This window comes from Limanda limanda, chromosome 20, assembly GCF_963576545.1.
Source record: "Limanda limanda chromosome 20, fLimLim1.1, whole genome shotgun sequence".
Taxonomy (NCBI): Eukaryota; Metazoa; Chordata; class Actinopteri; order Pleuronectiformes; family Pleuronectidae; genus Limanda; species Limanda limanda.
Genome location: NC_083655.1, coordinates 20,098,714 through 20,122,212, shown reverse-complemented (window position 1 = coordinate 20,122,212; position 23,499 = coordinate 20,098,714). Strand labels below are relative to the sequence as shown.

General features: G+C 40.5%; 1 protein-coding gene across 1 annotated transcript in view; it reads right to left on the bottom strand.

Annotated features, from left to right (window-relative positions):
- Positions 1-575: 575 nt before the first annotated feature.
- LOC133026912 (E3 ubiquitin-protein ligase HECW1) overlaps positions 576-23,499 on the bottom strand; it is a 63,272-nt gene continuing 40,348 nt past the window's right edge. The window contains exons 11-29 of the mRNA XM_061093899.1: positions 19,997-20,095; positions 16,491-16,644; positions 15,115-15,218; positions 14,844-14,950; positions 14,174-14,359; positions 13,026-13,160; positions 11,484-11,595; positions 11,270-11,366; positions 9,480-9,563; positions 9,221-9,327; positions 7,395-7,509; positions 6,803-6,916; positions 5,539-5,691; positions 5,073-5,171; positions 4,457-4,586; positions 4,090-4,236; positions 3,696-3,810; positions 2,704-2,902; positions 576-687 (exon numbers count right to left, since the gene is read on the bottom strand). Coding sequence (XP_060949882.1) covers positions 576-687; positions 2,704-2,902; positions 3,696-3,810; positions 4,090-4,236; positions 4,457-4,586; positions 5,073-5,171; positions 5,539-5,691; positions 6,803-6,916; positions 7,395-7,509; positions 9,221-9,327; positions 9,480-9,563; positions 11,270-11,366; positions 11,484-11,595; positions 13,026-13,160; positions 14,174-14,359; positions 14,844-14,950; positions 15,115-15,218; positions 16,491-16,644; positions 19,997-20,095 — 2,369 coding nt within the window. The remainder of the gene's footprint in view (positions 688-2,703; positions 2,903-3,695; positions 3,811-4,089; positions 4,237-4,456; positions 4,587-5,072; positions 5,172-5,538; positions 5,692-6,802; positions 6,917-7,394; positions 7,510-9,220; positions 9,328-9,479; positions 9,564-11,269; positions 11,367-11,483; positions 11,596-13,025; positions 13,161-14,173; positions 14,360-14,843; positions 14,951-15,114; positions 15,219-16,490; positions 16,645-19,996; positions 20,096-23,499) is intronic.

Genomic DNA, 23,499 nt, shown 5'->3' with positions numbered 1-23,499 from the left:
GACTCTATTCATTTGTTTCTTTGTCTTTTTCTGTATAAGCATTTTCTATCTTTTATTACTTATTGATTTATTACTTAAATATTTTTAAAATTTCAAACCAGGCATGTCACTGTTTTTTCTTACTTTGTACACATTTGTCTTTATTTGCTTTTGTTATGATCTATATATAAATATTTTTATCATTGGATGGATTATGCATTTTAGGGCATGCAACTATAAATGATCTTGAATCCAGCTTGTATACCCTTTCTTTGTGTATACATGTACCGCCATATCAGTAGTTTCGTATTATCCGGTCTTAATGATTAATATAAAAATAACTCTCGACCTTCTGTAGTGTACTAAGTGCTGGGTGCTGTCATAAACATCCGCATAGCTAAGTGAAAGATTTCACCACATTGTACCGTGACAGTGACATACATACATCCACACGACCAAAACCTCTTTGTTCAGTACAATCCAGGTATCTGTACCACATGGGCCAACCAGAGCCAGAGCTTTTTCCTTCTCAGTATGGCCCAGCCAGGTGTGATACCCGGACGGATGCAGTCTTGATTCCTCATATCCTGTCTGTGTCACTCCAGGCCAAATGTGCTGGTTTCCTCCACAGCGATTAACAATTTCTCATACAGCATGATGTATGAAGGGTATGGAGGCAGGTCCAGGCGGTTAAAACAGGTATGCGCCCTAAGAAAGAGAGAGTGAGAAAGAGAGAGAGAGAGAGGGGTACAGAGTCATGGCTTGAAGGGAAAACCTGGACCTCAAATCATAATTTAACCTATTCAAATTAGATGTATCAAATGTACAGGTGCAAACATTTATAGTTTTACGATTTGCCAATAGGTTATTTCAAACAGTATAATCTAACGTGGCTCAATAATATTAACCAGCATAAGGTACTGTCACACTAGACCAAGCAAAGCAAAGACTGAACTAATCAAGCACTGTATTATGTTTTCTCATTCATTCCTTTTTTAATGTGAAAAAAAAGATGATGTTATATTTTTCCTGCCTGTCTGTTTCCTGGAGTGTTATTGTGAGGGGTGGTGCAGCATGCAGGAGACAGGACATGATGTATTAATTCCACTGAAGGGATCATATGTCTTTGTTTACACCACATTTGCCCACATCACAAACTCTTGATTCTTGTCTTTCCTAGTTCAGCGTCTTAGTGTCTGGGTCCTCTTTTTCATCCTGAGATATTAGTGTTCTTTTAGATCTTTTCAGTTTTGCATCTGTGGTGTGTTAGAAACGTCATTATCATGCCAATCCGCTCGCCACACGTTCAAACTGTGGCACTTCTCTGCAGTGAAACGTGAGCCCAGCTCTCTCTTTCTGCTGAGCGCTCTCACATTTTAACTGCTGTTTACCTAATGAATGCCCTGCAGTAAGGTCAGAGGAACACGCCTCAAACAATATCACATCTACTTACACTGCAGAGGAGGGGAAAAAAACAAAACAGCTCTTCTGCTGAGTCGGTGGATTGTTTGTGTACTGATATGGGCAATGCCAGAGCATTTATATAAAGCTCCAAGCGTCAGTTATGCAGTACTGTATACCAAACACAAAAGTGCTAGTGCAGTCTTATTATTTCATCAGTTTCCCTGAATGTTTGAGTCAAGGGAACATGCTGTGGTCCAAAGTGTCAAAAAAAACAGCAGGGGACCTTTGGGGACAAAAGTCCAAACAGTGCAGCTCATTGGTGTCCTTTAAAGATAAGAATCTGTCAGTTTATTGTTGGATTCTTTGTTAATATTGACAATAAGTAATTTAGACCCGTTTCTAGACATGACCTCTAGAGGATGTCCGGAGAATTGGGTCCAGACTTTCTGCTGAGGTTGTCTTTCACACATGCAGCAGGAAATTCTCAGCTCAGACGCGTTCACAACAACACAGAATCTCCAGAATGCTAAGGTGAGGGGTGGTAGAGCATGTGGAGGCAGGATGTAACATAGTTTGTCACGTATGTTTTCATTTACAAAAAAACAAGACCAGCGTCAGCTCTTATCACCAAAGGCTCTCCTGACATCTTTGTCAGTGTCTTCTACATGTAGGCACCAATTATTTTATCCACAGATATTTTTTTTCTTTTCTTTTTTTTCATATTTTTTTCTGTCCTCCATGTCCAGAGGATCTACTGAGTTCAGCAGCTTTGAATATCAATAGTTTAAACCTTTACGATACAGGAAAATATTTCCTCATTACACACACAAAACATTTCCACGACATGTTGCCCCTTATAAAGTGATGCTGTGCTGTGAGTGAACCTTCCACCTCGCTTGTAGCACCTATTTGATATACAAGATGAGGAGATCAGGCAGAAGAGTGTGAACATGGCTTTGAAGTAGGGCTGCAAAATCTATCTTTTCAATTTACTGTCATCAAAATAGCAACATGCGCGATATACGTATTGCAAAAGACTGCTTGAACTGCAATGAATGGTGCCATTAGTTTACGCTCTGCATGTCAATATATTTTGCCAATCAGATGTAGCCCTACTGACCTTGATAATAAATTAAAGGTATTGACGGGCATGTCCAGGTTTTTTCTTCATAGAGAATTGTAAGAAGCCTAGGGCAAAATTTTACTTTAACACCATATACTTAAGCTTTTGTTTATTTATTTCAAGTCATATCCATTCAACAAACGTTATGTTTTCCTAATATCGTGCAGCCCTTCTTTGTAGGAACCAAAGTAAGATACCTTGGTAGTGATGTGACTTTGCCCCACTTCTCGATGCAGAAGCGCCGCAGGCCGTTGGATCCCCGCAGGGCGGCAAAGCCTTCATAGGGCACGCTGGACGTCCCTGTGACGAACTGCAGCAGGCGCAGGCGCTGCTCATTGTTGAAGCGCTCCACAGCGGCCCAGAACCAGCGCATCACGATGTGACCATCATGGTAACCTGGTTAGATGGGGTCAGGAAGTTAATATTGACTTTACCCAGACAAGTTGTTCATTTCTATACGCATTTCTATAACAACGTATACTGTAGTGTACATGATAAAAACAAGTACTTGCATCCAATTACTCTACTTTTTGAAAAACTTAGACCAGACATTTTACGCACTTAATTCAAACGAAGTCGCTTTTGTTGACCAATCAGTATCCAGTTTTGTAAAGGTTATATACCTGAGAATGGGACACTTTACTACTCTTTACAAAAGAGCTGACAGAGAGAGCTCATTATGAGGTGACTTTTTTTCTTCATGTAATAGTTTGGAAATTGTGGGTCTTGTTGAGAGTAACATGAGACGATTCACATGGGTTACACATCTGTACAGTGACGAATAGAGACTGAAATCAGAGGCAGGCAGCGAGCCTACATCAAATCCTCTACCAGCATCTCTACAGTCCACTGCTTAAACATCTTAGCGTAAAAAGCGTAAAAGCGTAATGGCTACTTGCTGACTTCACATTCATCGAAGTGTCCTTGGGCAGTGTGTGATTTATGTGTGTTAGAGAAAGTGCTGCACAAAGATACAGTATGAATGGGTGTGTGAATGGGTGAATGGCACAAACTGTAGTGGAAAACCCTTTTGAGTGGTCAGCAAGAGGAGAAGCGAAGGCTCGATATAAATACAGACCATTTACCAAACTAACTACAACAACTGGTGAGACTCAAACTCATAATCAGAATAGATCAGAATCATACTAAGAAAATGAAATTATTTTGTTCTGTTGTCACACAAACACACCTCCTCTGTACTCTGTGTTGCTTCTCCAATCACCGAGGTCGATCTCAACTGTCCCGGCAATAACCAGCTCCAGCTCCCGTGCATCGAATACGGACACCAGCCTGGAGTCAACCACCTGGGACAAAGACAGGTACACGTTTCAGTGTGTGGTTGCATTCATGTGCACATGTTATAGTGATATAGTCACAGGACAGTTCTAAATAACTTAAAATATAGCAGCGTGGCGTATTTTGTAGGAATTTGATTCAAAACTGACTCCTCCAGCTGGCACCAGTTGGCCTTGGATCTTATTGCTGTTTTAATAAATGAGAGACAATAGTTTCCTAACTTTTCTTTATCTTTCAGTGTTTGTAAACTCATTTCAATCTGTTCTTGACATCTGAAAGTTGTTTACCTCATAGAATCCTCTGACCAAGGCCTCAGTCTGCTGCACCACCCCTCTCTCCACTCTCCACTTGGCCATTCGCTCTATGTAATCCTTCTTGTTCTTCTCCGTCACCTGCAGGTTGGAGCCGCCTGACTTCAACTCCCGTTCCGTTACCTAGCAACACAGCAGGGTTCGAGTTGACGAGTGAGTTATCATAGCGGTATAGTGAAAGTTTGCTACTCATGAGAAATACATGTAAAACAGCACTATGGGCATCATGAAGAAAAATGAAAGAGCTACACGCAGAACAGATCATATGCACATGAGGCAGGGTTTGAGCTGACAGACAGACAGACAGACAGACACACACACACACACACACACAGAAGCTGACCTGGCCAAAAACTTCCTCGTTGACGGTGAAGGTGAGGTCCAGGATGTCGGTGATGTCGTTGTCTTTCATCCATTGCAGAGACTGGTGGAACTCCTCGTCCAGATACTCCAGATCCGATAAGTCTGTCGCCCTGTAGGACACAAACACACACACATGTGATGCACAAACTTTTTATACATAAATATATATATATATATATTTATCTCCTATATTACGTTGTAATCTATTACCAAGTTACAGTAATAAAAGATTAACCTCTGTGATAGCATGACTCTAACCAAAAACATCCTAATAAAGACCTCATCCTTTTCCAAGAAACAGTCATCTAAACCATCACATTCTCAAACTGTGAGCTTTATCACTTGTGAATGACATTTTAATTTATGAACACTGGATGCTGAAAACAGTCTTCCTACTTTACAACTCTATACAAACATTGCATTTTTAGTTGAGGTCTCATTTGAATGCTGTACCCTAAATTACATTTACTTATACTGATTTGAACCCCTGAAACCTGAATAAGATGATGACGTATGAAAAATGCTGTATTTATTGTCTGTGTGTGTGTGTGTGTGTGTGTGTGTGTGTGTGTGTGTGTGTGTGTGTGTGTACTAACAGTCTGAGCAGGGCCTTGTAGAAAGGTCTGGTGAAGAAAGCATCCAGCAGGTACTGATGAATCAAAGCCAGGCCCAGGATACGACCACTGAAACGGAACCTGGACAAACACACACACACACACAGATGCAGACACACATACGGAAATGTGCATGCAATCAGTAATGTGTCACATGACGGTAATAATTCATCACACTTCCAAACATTTTTCTCTAACAGGTAAAGAAGAACACTTGCATCATCCAATGGAATCATCGCACATTTAATTAATAGTGAAACCATAACTTAACCATCAAACATTAAAACAATATACTTTTATCACCACAGATGAAAAACGTTTCCTTATTAGAACACTGGTCATAGATAACTGTGTGTGTGTGTGTGTGTGTGTGTGTGTGTGTGTGTGTGTGTGTGTGTGTGTGTGTGTGTGTGTGTGTGTGTGTGTGTGTGTTAACTTGGCTGCTCACCATTCCAGATGGTTCTCCACAAACGCCGACATGGGGCTGATCTGAACAGTATAAGTGTCGTTGGCTGAGTACTCAAACAGGCCATAATACGGATTAAACATTTCCTGAGACAAGAGGAAGAAGAACTCTCTGGATGGACCGCTGTAATCTAACCTGGAGAGATGGGAAGACAGGAGGACGCATTTTTATATATTTAGTTCATTTGGACACATAGCTGATAATATAGCCTTGTTTTTGACTAATAATAGTATAATTTGATAAAAACAGACGACACAATATCCACAGCAGCAGGCAGGGATTTCTATACCATGGATTTTGCTCTGACATTTCATATTTCCCAAAGCAATAATTCTAAAAGCCTTTTTCACTAAAACTCACTCACTGATGAAGGACAAAACTATAGCAATTCACATTCAAGAATATTTTCTTAGTTTAAACAATGATCACTTGCTAATCTATTCAAAGACAAACCACAGAAACATTTTAGCCAATCAATAGCATAAGAAGCTATATTTCATTGTCCGGTGTCACTAATATGGACGTTCTCTGGATGGTAAACAAAGCTGAATCAGATGCTACAAGTTAAATGTGCATACAAAACTTGTGATGAAAGTAGTTTGGAACAGCATCAACATTGGAAATAGGCCAATCCCAAGCTGAGAAATGATTTGCCCGACATTAACTCTTGTACTCCTGATCCTTACACACAGCTTAACTGCAGTCATGGGGCAATACCTTTTAAACATGCCTTTCATTCTTCTCTCTAATCTCCTTCATTCCTTATGTTGTAAATGTGTTTACATTCCTTAGAGTCAGCAGATATATGTATGTTGTCTAGTTAAACACACTAGTGATCAGTGTGGCCTAACAGATCTTGTTTAATCTTTCATTTGTTGTGTAGCTTGTGCTTGTGTGAGTTTATCTGTTCTCTATAGTTTTGCTCCTTGTGGTCTTGCATTAAATAGAAACCATCTGATAAACGGATTTCCTCCTTTGTGTATTAGTTTGTGTATCAAGTCGTATGAGTGAGCTGCTTTCAGCATACACTGAACTTCAGAGTACTTTTGGACATTCTCCGGAGGGGCTGCATGTGAGAACACAAAAGTATGTGTGACAGACTCCAGACTTCTCCGGAGTGCATGTCTGAAAATGGCTATAATACTCGCAACATCACAAAAATGTGGACTTGTGACCACTTAACTCACAGCAGCACAATACATTTAGCGGTTACATCACTGCTCATGTGTATGTGTACTTGTCTCACCCCTCCTCCCCCAGGAAGGTGACATAGAGTTTGTTCCGCTGCAGCTCTTTGCGGGAGTACGCCATGACCTGGTTAAAGGTTCCTTCCAGTAGGTGTTCTCTCCTGATCAGCAACCTGCAACAACCCCAACAGGCCACACATCACACTAGAACTACATGTACTGACAAAAAATTGAGTTTACAAGTTTCCTCTATACAATCACATCAAAACGTCTGACCACTCACCAAAAGTCTATAACATATTTCAATATGTTGGATTGTTCATTTTTTACTTATTTAACAATTGAATTTATCAATTATATCTTGTACTTTATGTTAAAATTCCATGTCAATCCCATTTCTACAGAGCCAGGAATTCTGGTGGATATTTACATTAAGTATTTCAGTTTAAATTGAAGCCACATGTTGTGGCACTGTATCTATGGCATCAACGACCAACTGACAAATAACTCTGACAAATAACTCACATGATAAAGGCATAAAATATTGTAACATGACATCTGCTTTAAGTGTTATAGTTTAATGGGAGTATTTGATACAGCAGTATAATCGCTGTCATTTATTTCATCTGTGTAGTTTACAACCAGTCTTACTTAATTTTGCCCGGTCCTTGGCCGTAGCCCTTTGCTTCTAATTTCCTGTAGAAGTTTCTCAGTTTGGCTTCGAAGTCTCTGCGGTACGGAGCTGGAGCCCTGGCCCTCTGTAAGCCTTCACACACAGACACACACACGTACACACAGATTCAAACGATTTCCTTTATTTATACAACTAATATTTTCATATAACTTGAAGTATTATACTATTTCTAATGTAATATATTGGAGGTTGAAATAATAAAGCCTCCATGTGCTGAATATTTAACGAATATAGATGTAAATAGCTCAATACACATACAAAAGCATTGTAAATATATAAAAATAACTGAAAATTAACTTTTACTTAAAATTGTTTTTAATGATGCAAAACTTCATCAAAAAGATTTTGTAGCAAAAAATAAGCCAGCTTTCCTCAATGTACAGCAGCTGCAGCAGAGTAAGTCCTGACACTCAGTGGACATCAGCCAGTTTAAAAGCTAAACAGATCCAACTGTGTTGAATCATTTTCTGTTAGAATAATTACTGTAAGTTGTACACATAGATCAGTGTAAACAGAAATACACAAATCACATAAACACCTGATGAAACCCTGGATTATCTCACTTTAACATAGAAGACAGAGCCTCAAATCAAGGCTCAATCAATATGTTTTGCACAAGGAAAGCATTGTCTACATTTTTTATTACAGCAACACTATATTATTTCTACTGCACAACAGCACCCTCAGCAGCCACACATGGTCAGAGGGATTAAATGATATTCATGTAAAGAAAAAACAAAGCCGATGATTCTGTTGGCAGCAGCTCTGACTGTGTAGTCCCACTGAATTTAAACACAATTGATATTATCATAAAGATCATTAATATATAGATCAAATAGCAGGGGGACCCAATGCCGAACCCAGTGGAACACCCATTGTACATATTCATGATAATAGACAAAGCATCCCAGACTTCTAAGTCATTTTAACTGATCTACACTTTGGCATTACTCATCAACTCAACAAGGTCTGATTCTGCACATTAAGGCCACAGGTAATCAGGAATCTCTCACTGGAGATTGTAACCCTTCACCAAAGTTGCATAGTGAAGGAACGGGCATTCGTGGTGAGGAGTGGGAATGAAAGTGGCACCATTCTTCCTATTTCAAGTCAGAGTAGCATCACTCTAATATAACTTGTGGAGCAAACAATCCAAGGGGTGTCATGATAGACCAAGGTCTGAAACTGCTGATCATGTAGTCATGGTGACGGGTTTAAGGTTTTAAGCCTGGTCCGGATCTTTTCATTGCCTTTCATATTTCAAAAGTCAATACGAAATGGACTGACCCGATGATGGATCTCTCTCACAGTGAGACTGATTGATATGGAGCAGTTCAATTCAACACTTCTTACTCTGTTTCCAGGTCATGTTTCAACAGAGGCAATACACAACTAACGAATGACGCACAATTACGAGCCAGGATTCCCTGCTGTGACCCAATTTCCCTTTATAGAACCTTCCATCAATGGAACACATAGATACACGCACACACACACACAAACACACACTTGTGGCCCAATAGTGGAGCTCATTATGATAACATAATTGGAGCACAGCACGCTCGGTCAAACAGCAGTGATTGTTATTGTTGGGTTTCGGTGAGTGTTTGAACTCAAATAGTAAACTAGAGTAGAAAGCACTCATAACTCATATTAAGCCTTTTAAAGACGTTTCTTATACCAACTGCATTACAATCTACAGCCTGTTTTACGATCATACCGCTCAACAGTGAGTATGTGCTGGACACCTGTGAACTCAAGACAATTGTAACTGTCCACCTACCAGGAGAGTTCTGTGGTGAGGAGACGGGAGAACAGCGAGGAGAGAAGCTGAAGCCGGGGTGGATGGGGTGAGGTGGAACATAGGACATGATTTCCTCTTCACATAAACTGCAGAAACGGACAGAACAGCAGATAAGACAGCACATAGAGTCCGAGTGTACGTTGAAGGTGTTATTTCAGTGATTCGTGAAGATAATACTGTGAAGAAACAAGATGTTAGGTTGATACTGGTCCCAGTTGAAGTCAAGGAGGTTATTTACCTCAACAGAATGACCAGGTCTGCATCACATGACAGCTTCTCCACCCCTTGGGTCCCCTCTGTCCGAATGTAGTGGATCTTCTCCCTGAACAATCGTCAAAACAAGAGTCCATTTGAGATACTGCGACCCACGTTCGCCGACTTATTGATGTAACCATACTCATAGAAATAAATTTAAACTAAATCAATGGTCAAACATCATATCAATGAAGGTTTAATCATCCTCAGTCTGTATTTCCAGTAGATTAGAGAGCACAGTCACGCCTCCACTGCCGGTGTGAACTGTCAAATCATACTGACCATTATTCTTCCATGACATCAATGCAGCATGATCCTTCAAGCCTAGCACATTTAATTTGCAAAGGTATTTTAGAAAAGTCCCTGAAGTACACTTCAGAAATGAAAATCGGTGACCGTTGTGTTTATATTAATTTTGTGGGCAGCACCGACCAAAGGTTAGAGAGGCTCTGTGGTTGGATCATGGACTGGCAGTAAAAACCATGCAGGAAATTTGCTCCAGTGACGAACAGACAAAACTGTAGTTGTTCTGGGAAACCTTCAGTGCATTCATGAGTGAAGCGATGCATTTCTGTTTGCTTGATTTTTTTCTGATTGAAAAGAAAACAACTCAGAAAAATGGACAAAACAAACTCCTCAACTGATTTAGACCACAGCAAACTAAATCTGGGTCTGAAAAGCACCTTGAGGGATGACTAGACGAAGAGTATCTTATGAGGTCTTATACCATGTTAAACTACATGACTTTGAATCTGTCAGACTACTGTCTCCAGAAATTGAGCCTCATAATTAGTTCCTATATATTGACAAAATGAAACAAAGTACAGGTATGAAAGTGGAAAATTATACAAAGTCTTAAAACAGTTGGAGAAGCCATGTCGATTGTTGCAAGCAAAGCTGCATTCATTTCATTAGGTGTATACTACACTATCTTTAACCTATGTGCCGAGCAAAACATGTCTTTCTAAAAGCGGTGGGGGAGCATCATGGACACAGCTATGGCTGCAGCTCTGTCTGTCTCCCTCTAAAAGTTGTATTTACAATCAGGAGAAGAGAAACACAGACAGACTCAGAAACTGGTATGTTCTGACCTCCTCCTCTCCATATCTGTATCAGCAGGGCACCTCCACACAAACAGGGCAGTCAGAGTGTGTGTGTGTGTGTGTGTGTGTGTGTGTGTGTGTGTGTGTGTGTGTGTGTGTGTGTGTGTGTTGTGATGTGAACCTGTGTTGGTTGTGCAGACTTAAAAAGTCAATGAAATCTAATATTAATGTAATGCTACTCTGAATGATAATTTTGTACATTAAGCCTTTATTCACAGAGATCATCATCTTTCTCACAACCCTAGTTTATAATTATATCATATTATTAAAAACAATTTGAAGTATATTTGGCATAATTAAAAATATCTCAAATTAAATAAACCTACAAAAATGTACTAACTGAATGAAAATTTGTATCATTATTGTTAAAACCTTCAATGGATATTGTGGTAATCTTGCCATTGTGACTTGTTTTGGCCACAATATGATGACTGAATGACAGAGGAGCAGCAGTAATAATGCACTTTGTATTCACTGCACAGCAATGAACACAGCCTGAGCAAACACAGAGGAAATAATTGATTCTCTAAAGTGGACTGGAAGAATCAAGTTCTCTTTAGATAAATGTGTTTGTCTGTGGGGAAAGAGTTGTGGTGGAGGAATTCTCACTACATAGATATGGACAGTGAATATAAATCCAACTCGTCATTATTTCTGAGTCAGTTCTTACCTGAGTGCGTGGTTTCTGCTCAGGCTGGGCTGTCGCTCCTGCAACATTTCAAAAATGTTCGGCTGTCGGAGGAATGCAACGATCTTGTCATTGTAAGCTGAGAAGTGAGAGAGAGAGACAGAGACGTCAACACAGCCTGAATATAACAAAATTTCATCAGAAAGAATAGTTACAATGATCCAGATTAATAATGGCGTGTTATGACAGTGCCTACTTGGAGGGTTCAGTGGTGAGTCAGTGTGATGCTGGCTTCTTATGGCGGCTACCAGACTGTTTCCTGGCCGGGCCATCAGAGAAGCCACCCGACTCCTGGACACATCGGAGGCCTGAGGACAAACAGGAGCAGGAAACAGAAGGTGGTCAAATAGAGTCACAGAGCACACCACCTCTCCGCTTCACCCACATTGATGTTAGGGGATGTAAACAGAATATATTGTGATATACATAAAAAACATTATGATTCTAGAGTCAGTTATGAGGAGCATCAATTTTTTATATGCTCTGGTACTGGTGGAGCTGACAGTGCCATAAGAGGAGAAGTGGGAGATAACCCGTTAAAGGAAGAGCGTACATTTGCAGACCAGAGTGCAGGGAAGGTGGATGGAACACAAAACTCTGTCCGGTGGAGATCGGTTTGTTGGTAGCTCAACACTACACCTGCTCTGAGACATTAGACCACAGGACAAGGAGCTACAGAGAGACACTAAGGAGCTATCACAAGAGGCAGAGAGGCTGAACAAGATTTGGGGAGCGAGCAGCTCCTGATAAAGTTTAGCTGCTCTGAGTGTCAGGGAGATGTTCAGGGATAAGATCTATGAACACTTGGCTAGCTGATGACCCAGCAGCCAGTGGACACCAGTGGAGGTGCGGCTGGCCCAGAGCCGGGCGGGTGTCAACATCTACCTGTTCAAGTCGATGTATACGATTTCAAAGTGGATTAATGGATAGTTGGGAAAATGAAATGAAGTGTGTGATTTCTTCTTTAGTTTCCTCATGAGTTCTTAGCACATTGGATATGCTATCTGATATCAGTAGCAGGACTAAAGCCTGTGTGAAGGACCTATCTAGATTTGTTTCTAAACATTACATTATACAGAAAACCATTACCAAAAACATGCGAAAACCGTTTAATAATCTTTTGTCATTTTTGAGTTCAGGTGTGTTTTTTGCGAACCATAAATCATGAGTCATTGACGCCACACTTAACAAAGCTGCTCCCCTAACACTAACTTTATGAACAATGGAGCAGATTAGCACTGGTGGTTCTCTGTTTCCACTACAAGTTCTTACACCCGCAACAATCTGCCAGCTGGCTACACTTTAGTCCTGCAAATAATTATTCCCTGGATTGGACAGGATTTGAAGAACATTATTAATATTTCCTTGGAATATTAACATGAAAAGGTGAATAGCCACATTGAGCAAGCTTTGATTGGAGACTAGGACATTCCAGAGTGGAGCTGAGAGTTGGGGAAGAGGGGGTTGGGGAAAAAATTATCGAGAGGAGGGTGAACACATTGATGGTTTAAGTCTTTTCCTTTTTTCTTATTTTTTATAATGACGGCACGACAACCGACCTACAGTAGCAACCTGAAGATAACTTAAAAGCATCCCAATCACAAAGGTGCAGTAAAATGTTCACCAGCAAACATTTTTCCAACAGAATTTCAAGCTGCATCTCCAACTACTTGAACAGTGCTGCTCTTTAACAAAGGACAGGACATAGGCAGACTGTATGAAGTTGACATGTACGTACCTCCCCTGCGCTGTAGCTGCGTAGTCTCTGTAGGTGCTGCCTGTGGGCGAGGTGGCCCGGCAGCCGGCCGTTCTGCAGAGGGATCCGAGGGTCTATGAAGGACGTTGCTCGACTGTTGTGGTCCACAAAGAAAGACTGAGGAGCCGGGAGAAAAAGATATGGATTGGAATGATTTAATTACAGTAAGTGAAGGAAAATATACATTTTCAAATTATCCCTCCATATTCAAATGATTATATGACTAAAGGACAAAAGGACATCCCAAAAACGACACTATTATCCTCTAATATAACAGACCATCACCAGTACATTCCATTTGAGAGTGCATGTTGATGGATTCATGTTGTAACTGTCAGCAAAACCGGCCAGTTTATGCTGACTGTTTTATTCTTTTATTTTGTTGTCTTTTACACGTAGCGACTCCCCTCGCATTAATACCTGCAGCAAAGGAGCGGACGGTTTTATTCAACACACCAGATCCCTCGTTCCGCCCCAGTGCAATAAAATACCGGCCGTACAGCCCGGCACAGATAGGAGCGGAAACCAAACCGGACGCCAGCTTTGAGGCATTTCTCTGACCTAAAGAACCAACCAAGCAACTATAGCTTAACACCCCTCGCCAAGCGGAAAGAGGTAAGAAAGCTGGTCTCATTCACTTTGCTGCGGGTAGCACGGAAGGGAGTCGCTATGTCACGTTAACGAGTCAGATGTGTCTCACGTGCTGATTTGTTTGTTGATTGTATTTTAACGTTCGTGTTTTGTTTTAATGATTAAAATCCTTTTGTAACTTGTAACTGTTTTACGGTGTCACTACTGCAAGCCAAATGTGAAAATAAAGAGCCGTGTAACATCAGTTCAAGAGACTCAGCGTTTGTATGGAGAAGCGGGGGGCCGTTACACATGTGGTCTGTAATTTTGGCTGCAAATGATAGACTGTGGACTTTGTAGTAACTGACCTTCTCTGGTGGTTATGCAGCTTAAAGCATCACAGAGAAACAGCTGAACACGAGTATCAGTCAAGTGTTCTGTCCTTGTTTCGCTTCGTTAGCTTCACCCAGTGTGACGCGCTGCTGACGATCAGGTATCAACCTCCATCCCCTCCTGCAGATCAATTCAAACCTCTTCTACATGTGTGTGCAATGTGATACCTTGCCCTGGGGGTCGGTCTTAATCTCCCAGCCCCTCGGCAGCTCCATCTGCATGTCTGCAAACTTGTTGAGGAAAACCACCAGGTCCCGGTTGTGTTGGTAGCGCTCAAAGTTCCTGGAATCGCGGCGCACCTTCAGGATCATGTGCTTTACGCAGCTACTGCTGGTGAACATCCTGTAGGCTGCCTGGAAAACAGGTTTACTTTGTGAGATTTTACTAGGGAAAGATAGTGTGAGTATCTGGCCAAGACGGTTTCCTCATCGTCACACTGACTACACAACTTTTGTTCGTTACACTTTCGTTTGGCACAATATTAAACGGTATTTTATTTAGAAGAAACCAACAGACACATGCTACATGCTGCTAACATTGCAGCATTTTAGTATGTAGAGACTTATCTAGTTTTGCCTTGTATATGTTGTGTGCAGATGTTGTGTGGACTAGGCTGTCTCCAAAGTGGCCGACAAATGGGTCATTCCATCTCCAGGAAAAAAAGGCTCCATGGGGCGGTCTTCACTGGCCGACCTATCCCAGGATTCATTGCACTTCAGTGACAAACCATTTTGGACTGTATAAGGCTTAAGAGTTGCTTTAAGGTGAAGCTTGGGATGAGTGTCCTCACTAAGATGGAAGTACAAGAATGGTTATGTGTCTGTGTTTACTACTCACATAGTTACTATGCAACATAGTGAAGAATTCCGGGTGTGTGATGAACTTGACAGCAGGTGATTGGAGGAGATGGCTGATCTTCTGCTGATTGACAGGGGAGGAGGGGCCTGCAGACAGACAATAGCAATATAAACATTTTCTATTGATTTATGATTAATTATCTATATATACTCAAAACAAATCAACAGTCCCACAAATGATCACTCAGTGCAGTTGGTATGTTGCGTACAGATGACTGGACTTAAACATGTGAGGAGGATCGGTAGTGTACCTGTTGGAGCAGAGTCAGAATCAGTCTCTGTGCTGCTGCTCCTCTCTAACCTCTGACCGCCTCCCTCCTCCTCTGTGGCCATTGTCCTCTGGATGTTCTGGTACCTGCACGGATGAAACACGTGCATGTGTTTGGTTTAGGAGGTACTGCTGAGTGTACAAAAAGTGTATCTGCACCTTTCACATTTCACTATGTTAATACCTGTTCAATACTACTTCTACTCAAATGACCATTTTATATATTGATGTTGATCTATTGCATTTTTGTAAGCGTACATTTTTTTGGAGCCTTGCTTTGCACTTTTTTCCACATATATTGCAAAATATAGTTGTAGTTCCATCTCCAGTCACAAGATGTCAGCCTAACCCCACTACAGGACCTGTATAATTCTCCTCCCTCTGACAATAGTTCCTCCTTCATATGTATATCAATAAGGCATTTTGGTATCTTCCACTAAGGTGAGTTTTCTTGTTACGGTGTGCAGTCTACATTTTTCTGTACATAACACTGGAATCAAACATTCAAAATTCACAAGTTTAGCATTTTATGGGTGTTTTAATATTTAATACAAAATAATAATATCAAAGAAAATGGGTTAGGGTTAGGGTCATTTTTCAGCAGCTAATTGTTGCCAAAATGACTTCATCTCAATCATGCTATAAAACAACAATAATTTTAAGAGGTTAAATAGCCTAACAAATTTTTAGTGTTGTCAAATTGAGTTTAATGATGATGAATGGTCATTTTATCCTGTTATTTCATGACATGTTCTTGTTATTACTCAAAATCCATTTGCTTCTCTTTGTAACATAATAAACTACTATGCTATCATAAAAGGAAACTTCCAGGTTCAGTTATTAGAATCAATCCTAATTCAGATTCTCTAAATGATAAAGAAGGGAGCTTCAATTATGTCCTTTCAATTATCTCTCCTTTATGAAAGGAAAGGAGAAAATGCCGCCCCACAATTCTTTGTGGCAACAACATTTAAAGTGTAGCACACCCACAGAACAGCTGTTTTATTCTCCTGACACAATCCGGAACTGATGTAAATCATCACATGGTCGTCTGATTTCTTCTCAGTCACATCTGTCCAGTGAACAACAAGCTGATTGAATTTAAAGCAATATCATCATCAGACCCAAATACTTTTTTTATACAAGGTTTTATCCACATATATTTCTCACATTATTATATCATTTCAGTAATGTGTCTTTTATTTTCATTTTCAATTAAATCTTCTTTTTTTCTTCTGAGAGTAACTAATTAGGAAAGATTATTTTGACTTTCCGAAGACATTCTCTCTCTCTCTCTCTCTCTCTCTCTCTCTCTCTCTTTCTCTGTCACTCTCTCTCTGTCTCTCCTCTGAGTCTGACCTCCTGTTGAGCTGCTCCATCTGCTGGGTGGACCCTGACCGAGGGATGCCATGGTTACACTTGCCGCTGATGCTCGGCCTCTGCCAGGTTGTAGTGCGGTTGACGTGGTCCACATAGAAAACTCTGCCGTGGCTGTCGATGCGAGCTTCCCAGTCTGTGGCAGCAGAGAGGGTGAGGAGGGGTTAACAGGGAGAAATTGTTCTTCTGTGTCACTGTTCAGAATGTGGCACATCTCAAATTAACCGGATGAAAACAAAATCCTTATGAATATCATTAACCCCAATGACAAATGAAGAGGAGCTCCACAACTCAGTAGATTCTGGTGGTATACATTACCTGGTTGTCTGCCTATATTTAACTACATTTCTTTGTAGTTTGTTTTTGTCTCTGTACATTTCAAAAAAACCTAACCCTAAGATCTGAAACCACCTCTTGATTAACACACAATTATATATCAAGACATCAAACCAAAAAACGATAGACGGCTCATCCTTTCAGCAAAGAATAAAAAGTATTTGAAGTTTTGAAAAATTCCATTTCTCTGTTGTTGAACTAGCAAAACTTGATTAAGTTTGTCTACTGTTTGGTGAATGGCAGGTGTACAGTAAGTTTACCAAGTATTTTTCACGGTGTACATCCGGCTGCTCCTGCTGTTGCTGCTGATGGAGACCAACGCTAGAGTGGGTTGTTGTAAAACCAAAACAACCTTGTAAAATATCCAGAGAGCTGAGAACAACTGCAGAGATGACTTTACAAGAACCACTATTTCATCACTGTTTTCAATTACAGTCTCTGTTACAGTTGATGTGATCAGAATTCTAAGGATAGCACTGAAATGACGACTGTACTTTTTGTTACGTTTGTCAATGTTTGATGACTGAAATAGAAAATCTGTTGTTGTTGTGGCTGTCTGATATGCCACAATGAATTTGTCATTTGGCTTGTAAACGACCACAGAGTTAATGTGTGAAACAAGGACCTGAGCAGCTTTTCTCAGCTCTGAGGAGGAGGAAGATGACGACTGTCCCCTGAAGGATAGAAAACCCCTCTATTGGCTGTCACGATTTCTCTGTCCACACACACCCAAACACACACCCGACCACAAGCAGGCACACATAGAACAACCTTTATTGGCCAGTCCTGACCTTAACTAAGAAATGGGTGGTCCAACCATGACTTGTTGGTTCTGCTCTATTTCATCAGGCTAAAGGTGACGTGAATCAGGTTCTAGGTGAATGTGTGTTTTAATCATGACACTCACATGTTCTCTTAGTTTCTACACAAATCAGACAGTGGTCAGGATGTCGGCTTTGCACAAAATACTGCAGAGTGTCACTAGATGTAAATGAAGTGCTGTAGTGCCTCTATGTGTCATATGTGGGTCCAATTCATGGTGTCAGGTGCCTGAACGGAGCATTCTACACTCTGCTGTAGAGTACTTGGAGGAATGAACTTCACATTGGTTATATTCTGTAGTAGATGCTTTGGGGCTTGTGTTACAGTAGAGTACAAATTTTGTTCTATTTCTTAAATTGTGTTTTTGTGTTATTTTTCACATCTTTGGGAAACAGGCAACTACAAGAGACAATAGGTTATTTTCTATTCCTGTTTGTAACTATCACTTAATCACTGTGATACTGAAAAAACTCAAGTTCTGGAATTTCAGCATCTTTCTTGTATAATTCTAAGCAGATTCATGAACATCAGAGTTGATTATATCCTTGTGAGCTGTAACTGAATGTAACATATAAAACCACATTTAAGTTCACAAGATGGATTTTGACTTTGAGCTGCACCAAATCGCGCTCATAAATATCAGTCTCCTAAATACACCAGATGTTTTCAACAAGATTCATGAATTATACCCTTGTGAAATTCAAGCAAATGTAAAAGCTGTAAACACAACCACGGAAATGTAAACAAACAGAAAAGTGAATTGAAAATAAAAATCCTGCATCTGCCCCCTGATCAGGATCGGCACCAAAATGTAATCCGTTCCTCCTTGGGTTGTGCCTCACCCCTCCAAGAAATCTCCTGGAAATCTGTGAAGTTTGTTTTTTTTATAATCCAACTCAACATCAAACAAACACACAAAGAAAAAATCAAATCTTTTGCGAACGTTAAAATATGTGCGATTGTGTTCAGATTTGATTGACGGTGATTTCTGATTTCTGAATGTCTAGGGAGGGCTGACACCTGGATCTGCAAAATAATATATTTAACAAGGTCTTTCTTTCTCATTAGCAAAGAGGAGTGTACAAACCATGAACCTGGTTAGCTTCTTAGGCCTGTGTGTCTTAGTGTCACCAGTAAAACTGACAAACATAGCTGGTGGTAGTTTATATGTTCATGCTCTTATACTGAATATCGTGTATAATTTGATGACAGGCGGAAAATGTGTGTTGTCTGTTTAATTTGATCTCTGCTGGCAGTGTCTAATATCACTTCTGCGTAACCATCGCTGAGCTGTGTTTCCGTACTTACAGGAAATCCAAACCCAGTGGTACATTTTCCCACAAGCAGACTGCACCAAAACATATTCTCCCAATTCAACATATACTCAATAATATCTGCCATTTAGGATTTTAACCTTTGGTATTTGGATCCGGTTCCTCCTAAAAAATAAGGTTTGCCAAGGTTTGATACACATTTCATCTAGACTCAGGGAAATGTAAGTATCGAACCAGACTCTGTATTTCCAAATAGCCAAGTTTAAAGAATTTGGATTAGTAAGGGTGAAAAGCAAGCGTTTGAACACTCATCAGTGACACATGCAACGCGTCCCTTGTGAGTTCAACAGTTTGGAAACACACTCGTTTTATTTTCTAAGAATGAGAAGGGAGGGGGGATACCACTTCATTAATGTGTGTTTCACCGTCGCTGGAGTCAGGACCTATTCAGCCTAGCTTTGCATGTCGTCTGTTCAGAAATACACAGATAATGACTCTAAAACTCAAGAATACTGAGAAAAACTTTACTACTACTTTAATTAAAGAACCAGACAGCATCCACACTATAAATCACAAAAAATTTGTTATAAAAAAGAAAACTGTTTTAGAATTCTCAGTTGGATGATGCCATGAAAGCTAAGTGGAGTTTGGGCCTGAATAAATGACGACGAGTGATTCCTGCAGCATCCATTGAATACTGAGTGCAAATCCAACCATGAAGCAAGCCGCACAGAGCAGGACAACACCTGGGCCACAATAGGTGCAAACCCGCACCTATTGTGGGATAAGGAAGCGTGTCTGCAGTGTAGCCGCACTAACCTGATGTGATGGGTACCTGAATAAAAAGCAAGATGTTCTGCAGCCGGTGTGGCCCGGGCGTTACATCTCAAACATAAGGAATATGCAAGGAAGGGATGATGGCAAACAAAGAGGAGGTGGAACATATCATGAAAGTGAAGGTTCATGGCAGCATGCACACACAATGAACCACAGTCACAGCAAACCAAGGTGTTGGGATGAGACTCCAGAGTAAGACTGGGAGCTGTTGGTTCTTACTTGGAGGTAAGGCTTGGTCAGTGGCAGCAGGATAATGGTTAAGGTCATGGCTGGGTCGCAGGACTGGAAGATGGCCGACAGGAGGGGAGAAGTCTGAGCCTACGGGACATCAGAGAGACAGTATGGGATAAATGACCATGAAGCTTGGGATACGCTGTACCCCCTTACAAACTGGGAAAAGACCCATAGTACACTTGATGCAGAATTTCCATATTTTTTATTTTACACAGTTTAAATTTAAAGCAGTATTAATATATTTCGTTGTCCACTGTGGAATAAACTGTAAATATTTTCGAATTATCACCATTTCAAATTATGGCAAATGTGTTTGCTACATTTTCCTATTTACGCATCCTGTGACTAACATTAGATAGATAGATAGATAGAGTACTTTATTCATCCCCGAAGGGAAATTAAGTAAGCATTAGTGATTTTTCTTAAGTCCATTAAGCAGTCTCCTTTTAGCTCTGGTTTGGTCTCCACCAAGCTCTCAGCAGAGCATATAGCTCTTCAGCATGTGCATACACAAACTATTATAATGAATAACGTAATGCTTTTTTCTATCCTTAATGGAGACACTATCATAGCTACAACAGCCAAACAGTGCATGCACCTAGTATCGTGTAGTTTACAATACATGAATGGGATGAATGAGGTGGGTGCATTGAAGGAAGGCAACAAAATAACATAATGAAACTTTCGCACAGGTTCATTGAAATATTTGAAAGAAGTAAAGAAGTAATTAGGGATGCACCGAATAGAGAATTTGTGGCCGAAGCCGAATAATAATCAAACGCTTGGCCGAATACCGAATACCGAATGTGGTTGTTAAGTTTTTCATTTTTTTTTTTTTTTAATTTGCAAAAATAAAATACATAGACATGATTTTCAAAGAAAGTAAATGTTTATTTAACATTTCTGACATGTAGTGCAAAAAAGTGCAAAAGTTGGCACAAGTCTACTAAGTAACAGTAGGCTATAATGTAAACAATAATGTAATGGCTGAGGTAAATAGCAAGTGTGCTTGTAACATCAAACACTTACAGGTACATAACATATCCCTGACCAGAACAGATTTGTCATCAGAAAGAAACTGACATCTGAGACAAGACAACCCAAATTGCTTTACAGACAAAAACATTAAAACAAAACAACTGTGCCTGTATCAAGCCATAGGTCTACTTAGCCTACTACAGGAACAGTGGCAGGTTCTTCTTTATGAAGAGAAGCTTCTCTGCTTTATCACATGTCAGTCTGTTCCTCTTCTCATCAAGGACATGTGATGCAGCACTAAACAGCCTCTCACTATCAGTGCTTGTGCATGGAGCAGCCAGGTACCTTGGAATGGAAACAACATTGTAGGTTCAGTTCATTGTTATCAAGCAATAAAAAAATAGTAATAAAGAGAAAAAGAAAACCAATCCTTTCCCATACTTTTAGCTTATTGTTTTAAATGTTACTGTACATCACCATTACTCTTGTGCACTTGCATTGTAGTATTCCTATATTGTTTTCTGTTGCATTAATTACATTATACATTTTGTTTTACCACTGTAAACCACTTTGTAAGTATGTTTTGAAAGGTGCTGTAAAAATTATTGACTGTTATTACCTGCGTGCCATCTGTGCTAAGTCAGGAAAGCGGCCTTGATTGGTCCTCCAATATGTTAGAGGATTGTCACTCCTGGGGATGGGGACTTCTGACAAGTAAGAGTCCAGCTGTTGAGCAGTGGCACTCGTTGTCTGCCTGGCATCTGGGTTGTTTTCCTGGAGGATCTCTTCAAACATGTCAGAGAGTGAGGGCACACGTACTGCCTCCGTGGTGCGGATTCTTTTTTTCTCTGCACCCTCTCCCCCCTCTCTGTGCGTCACTTCACTGTCTCCAACTGTCGGACGGAGTGTGGGTGCTGCTCGGAGCTTTCCTCTTTGATGCTACTGCAGCCGTCGCTCGCTCAAACTGAGCATGCTGCTCGGGGTGTTTGGCTTTAAGGTGGTTAATTAAGGCAGTAGTGCCAAAGGTCTTTGCGGACGACCCCCCTCTAGATATTTCGGCTAAACACTGCTTGCAAACTGCAATTCTTGTGTCGCTCTCCGACACTTTAAAACATGACCACACCGCGGACATCTTTGTTTACGTTTACCGCGTCACTAGACGCTGTTTGCTTGCGTCATTAAAACGCGCCGCTAATATTCGGCCTTGTTTTTCACTCATTTTACCGGATACCGAATGTGGCCGAATGTGGCCTTTTTTGCAATATTCGGCCGAATATATTCGATGGCCGAATATTCGGTGCATCCCTAGAAGTAATTGTTTGAAGCATCCGGTTGGTTTGTGATTCTTCAGTCTGAAACCGTCATCATCATCAGTGATATAAATTTAACACCAAAAGCAAAATGCTCTTTAATAGTTATCTCAGTTTCTCTATATGTTGATCCAAAATGCCTTTGGGATTGGGCCAAATATAAAATGATTAAAACCCTATTTGTGAGTGAATATGTGATCCAGATGAGGGGAAATGTGCGCTAATGCACAGTGGAACTAAACAGAACATGCATTGAGATGGAGATACGGTCAGATCCGCTGCATTCCGCCTGGTAATCCATACGATTCCATCTCATTAATGAGGAAGAGTGACTCCACCGGGTGGAATCATAATCCCCAAAGCAACCACGATTCACAAGGCAACAAATCACAACAAAAGCTATCAACGACTAAAGATGTTCTGCTTACTGCCCTTTTGTCCAGAGCACACTCTGATGTAAATTATGACAGCTATGGTTTGTTAACATCAGCTTCATAATCGCAGTGGAAAAAGTATTATTTCTGCCTGATATAATGGAAGAATAAAAATAAACTATGCTGCAAACATAGCATGAAGAGGTTTGTACTTTCAGGTAAAGTATCTGTTCATCAGCTGATTACCACACTAACCTTCTGTAGTGGGAGCTTCCCCCCTCACACCCCCACAGACTGATAAGACTGATTTTGCTGTTTACCTTGGCTTTTTCCAACCTTCAAAGTGTAATTGTTGTTCAGGTGGGTAGCAAGACAGATACCTTATTTGTTGTGTTTGGGTTGAAGACACATTGTGTCATAGTGGTGGAACTAGATGGCCCATTTCAAGGGGCTGCTGACAAATGCTTGCTTCCATCTGTGAGAAACAAACATGGGTGGATTTTTTCCAACTCAACCTATCCCAGGATTCATTGCGCTTCATGGATGAACCGAATATCACGCTTTAACTCAACCGAAAAGCTAAGAGTACACGTTCAAACACCAAAGGCCATTAAAACTTTCCTGTCATGACATACTTTGGCTATGTGGCTTGACAACAGCAATAAGGGAAATCCGCTTTAGACCAAACTGTCTCATTTCACATTTCACAGGCAGTCTTCGTGGCCCAAGGTAGACCACATCTTCCGAGGGATGCAAATGAAATTGTTGTAAATCTTTTCCTCACCTAAATCATAAACATTTCCGGTTTATATTGTGTCATCCTAGT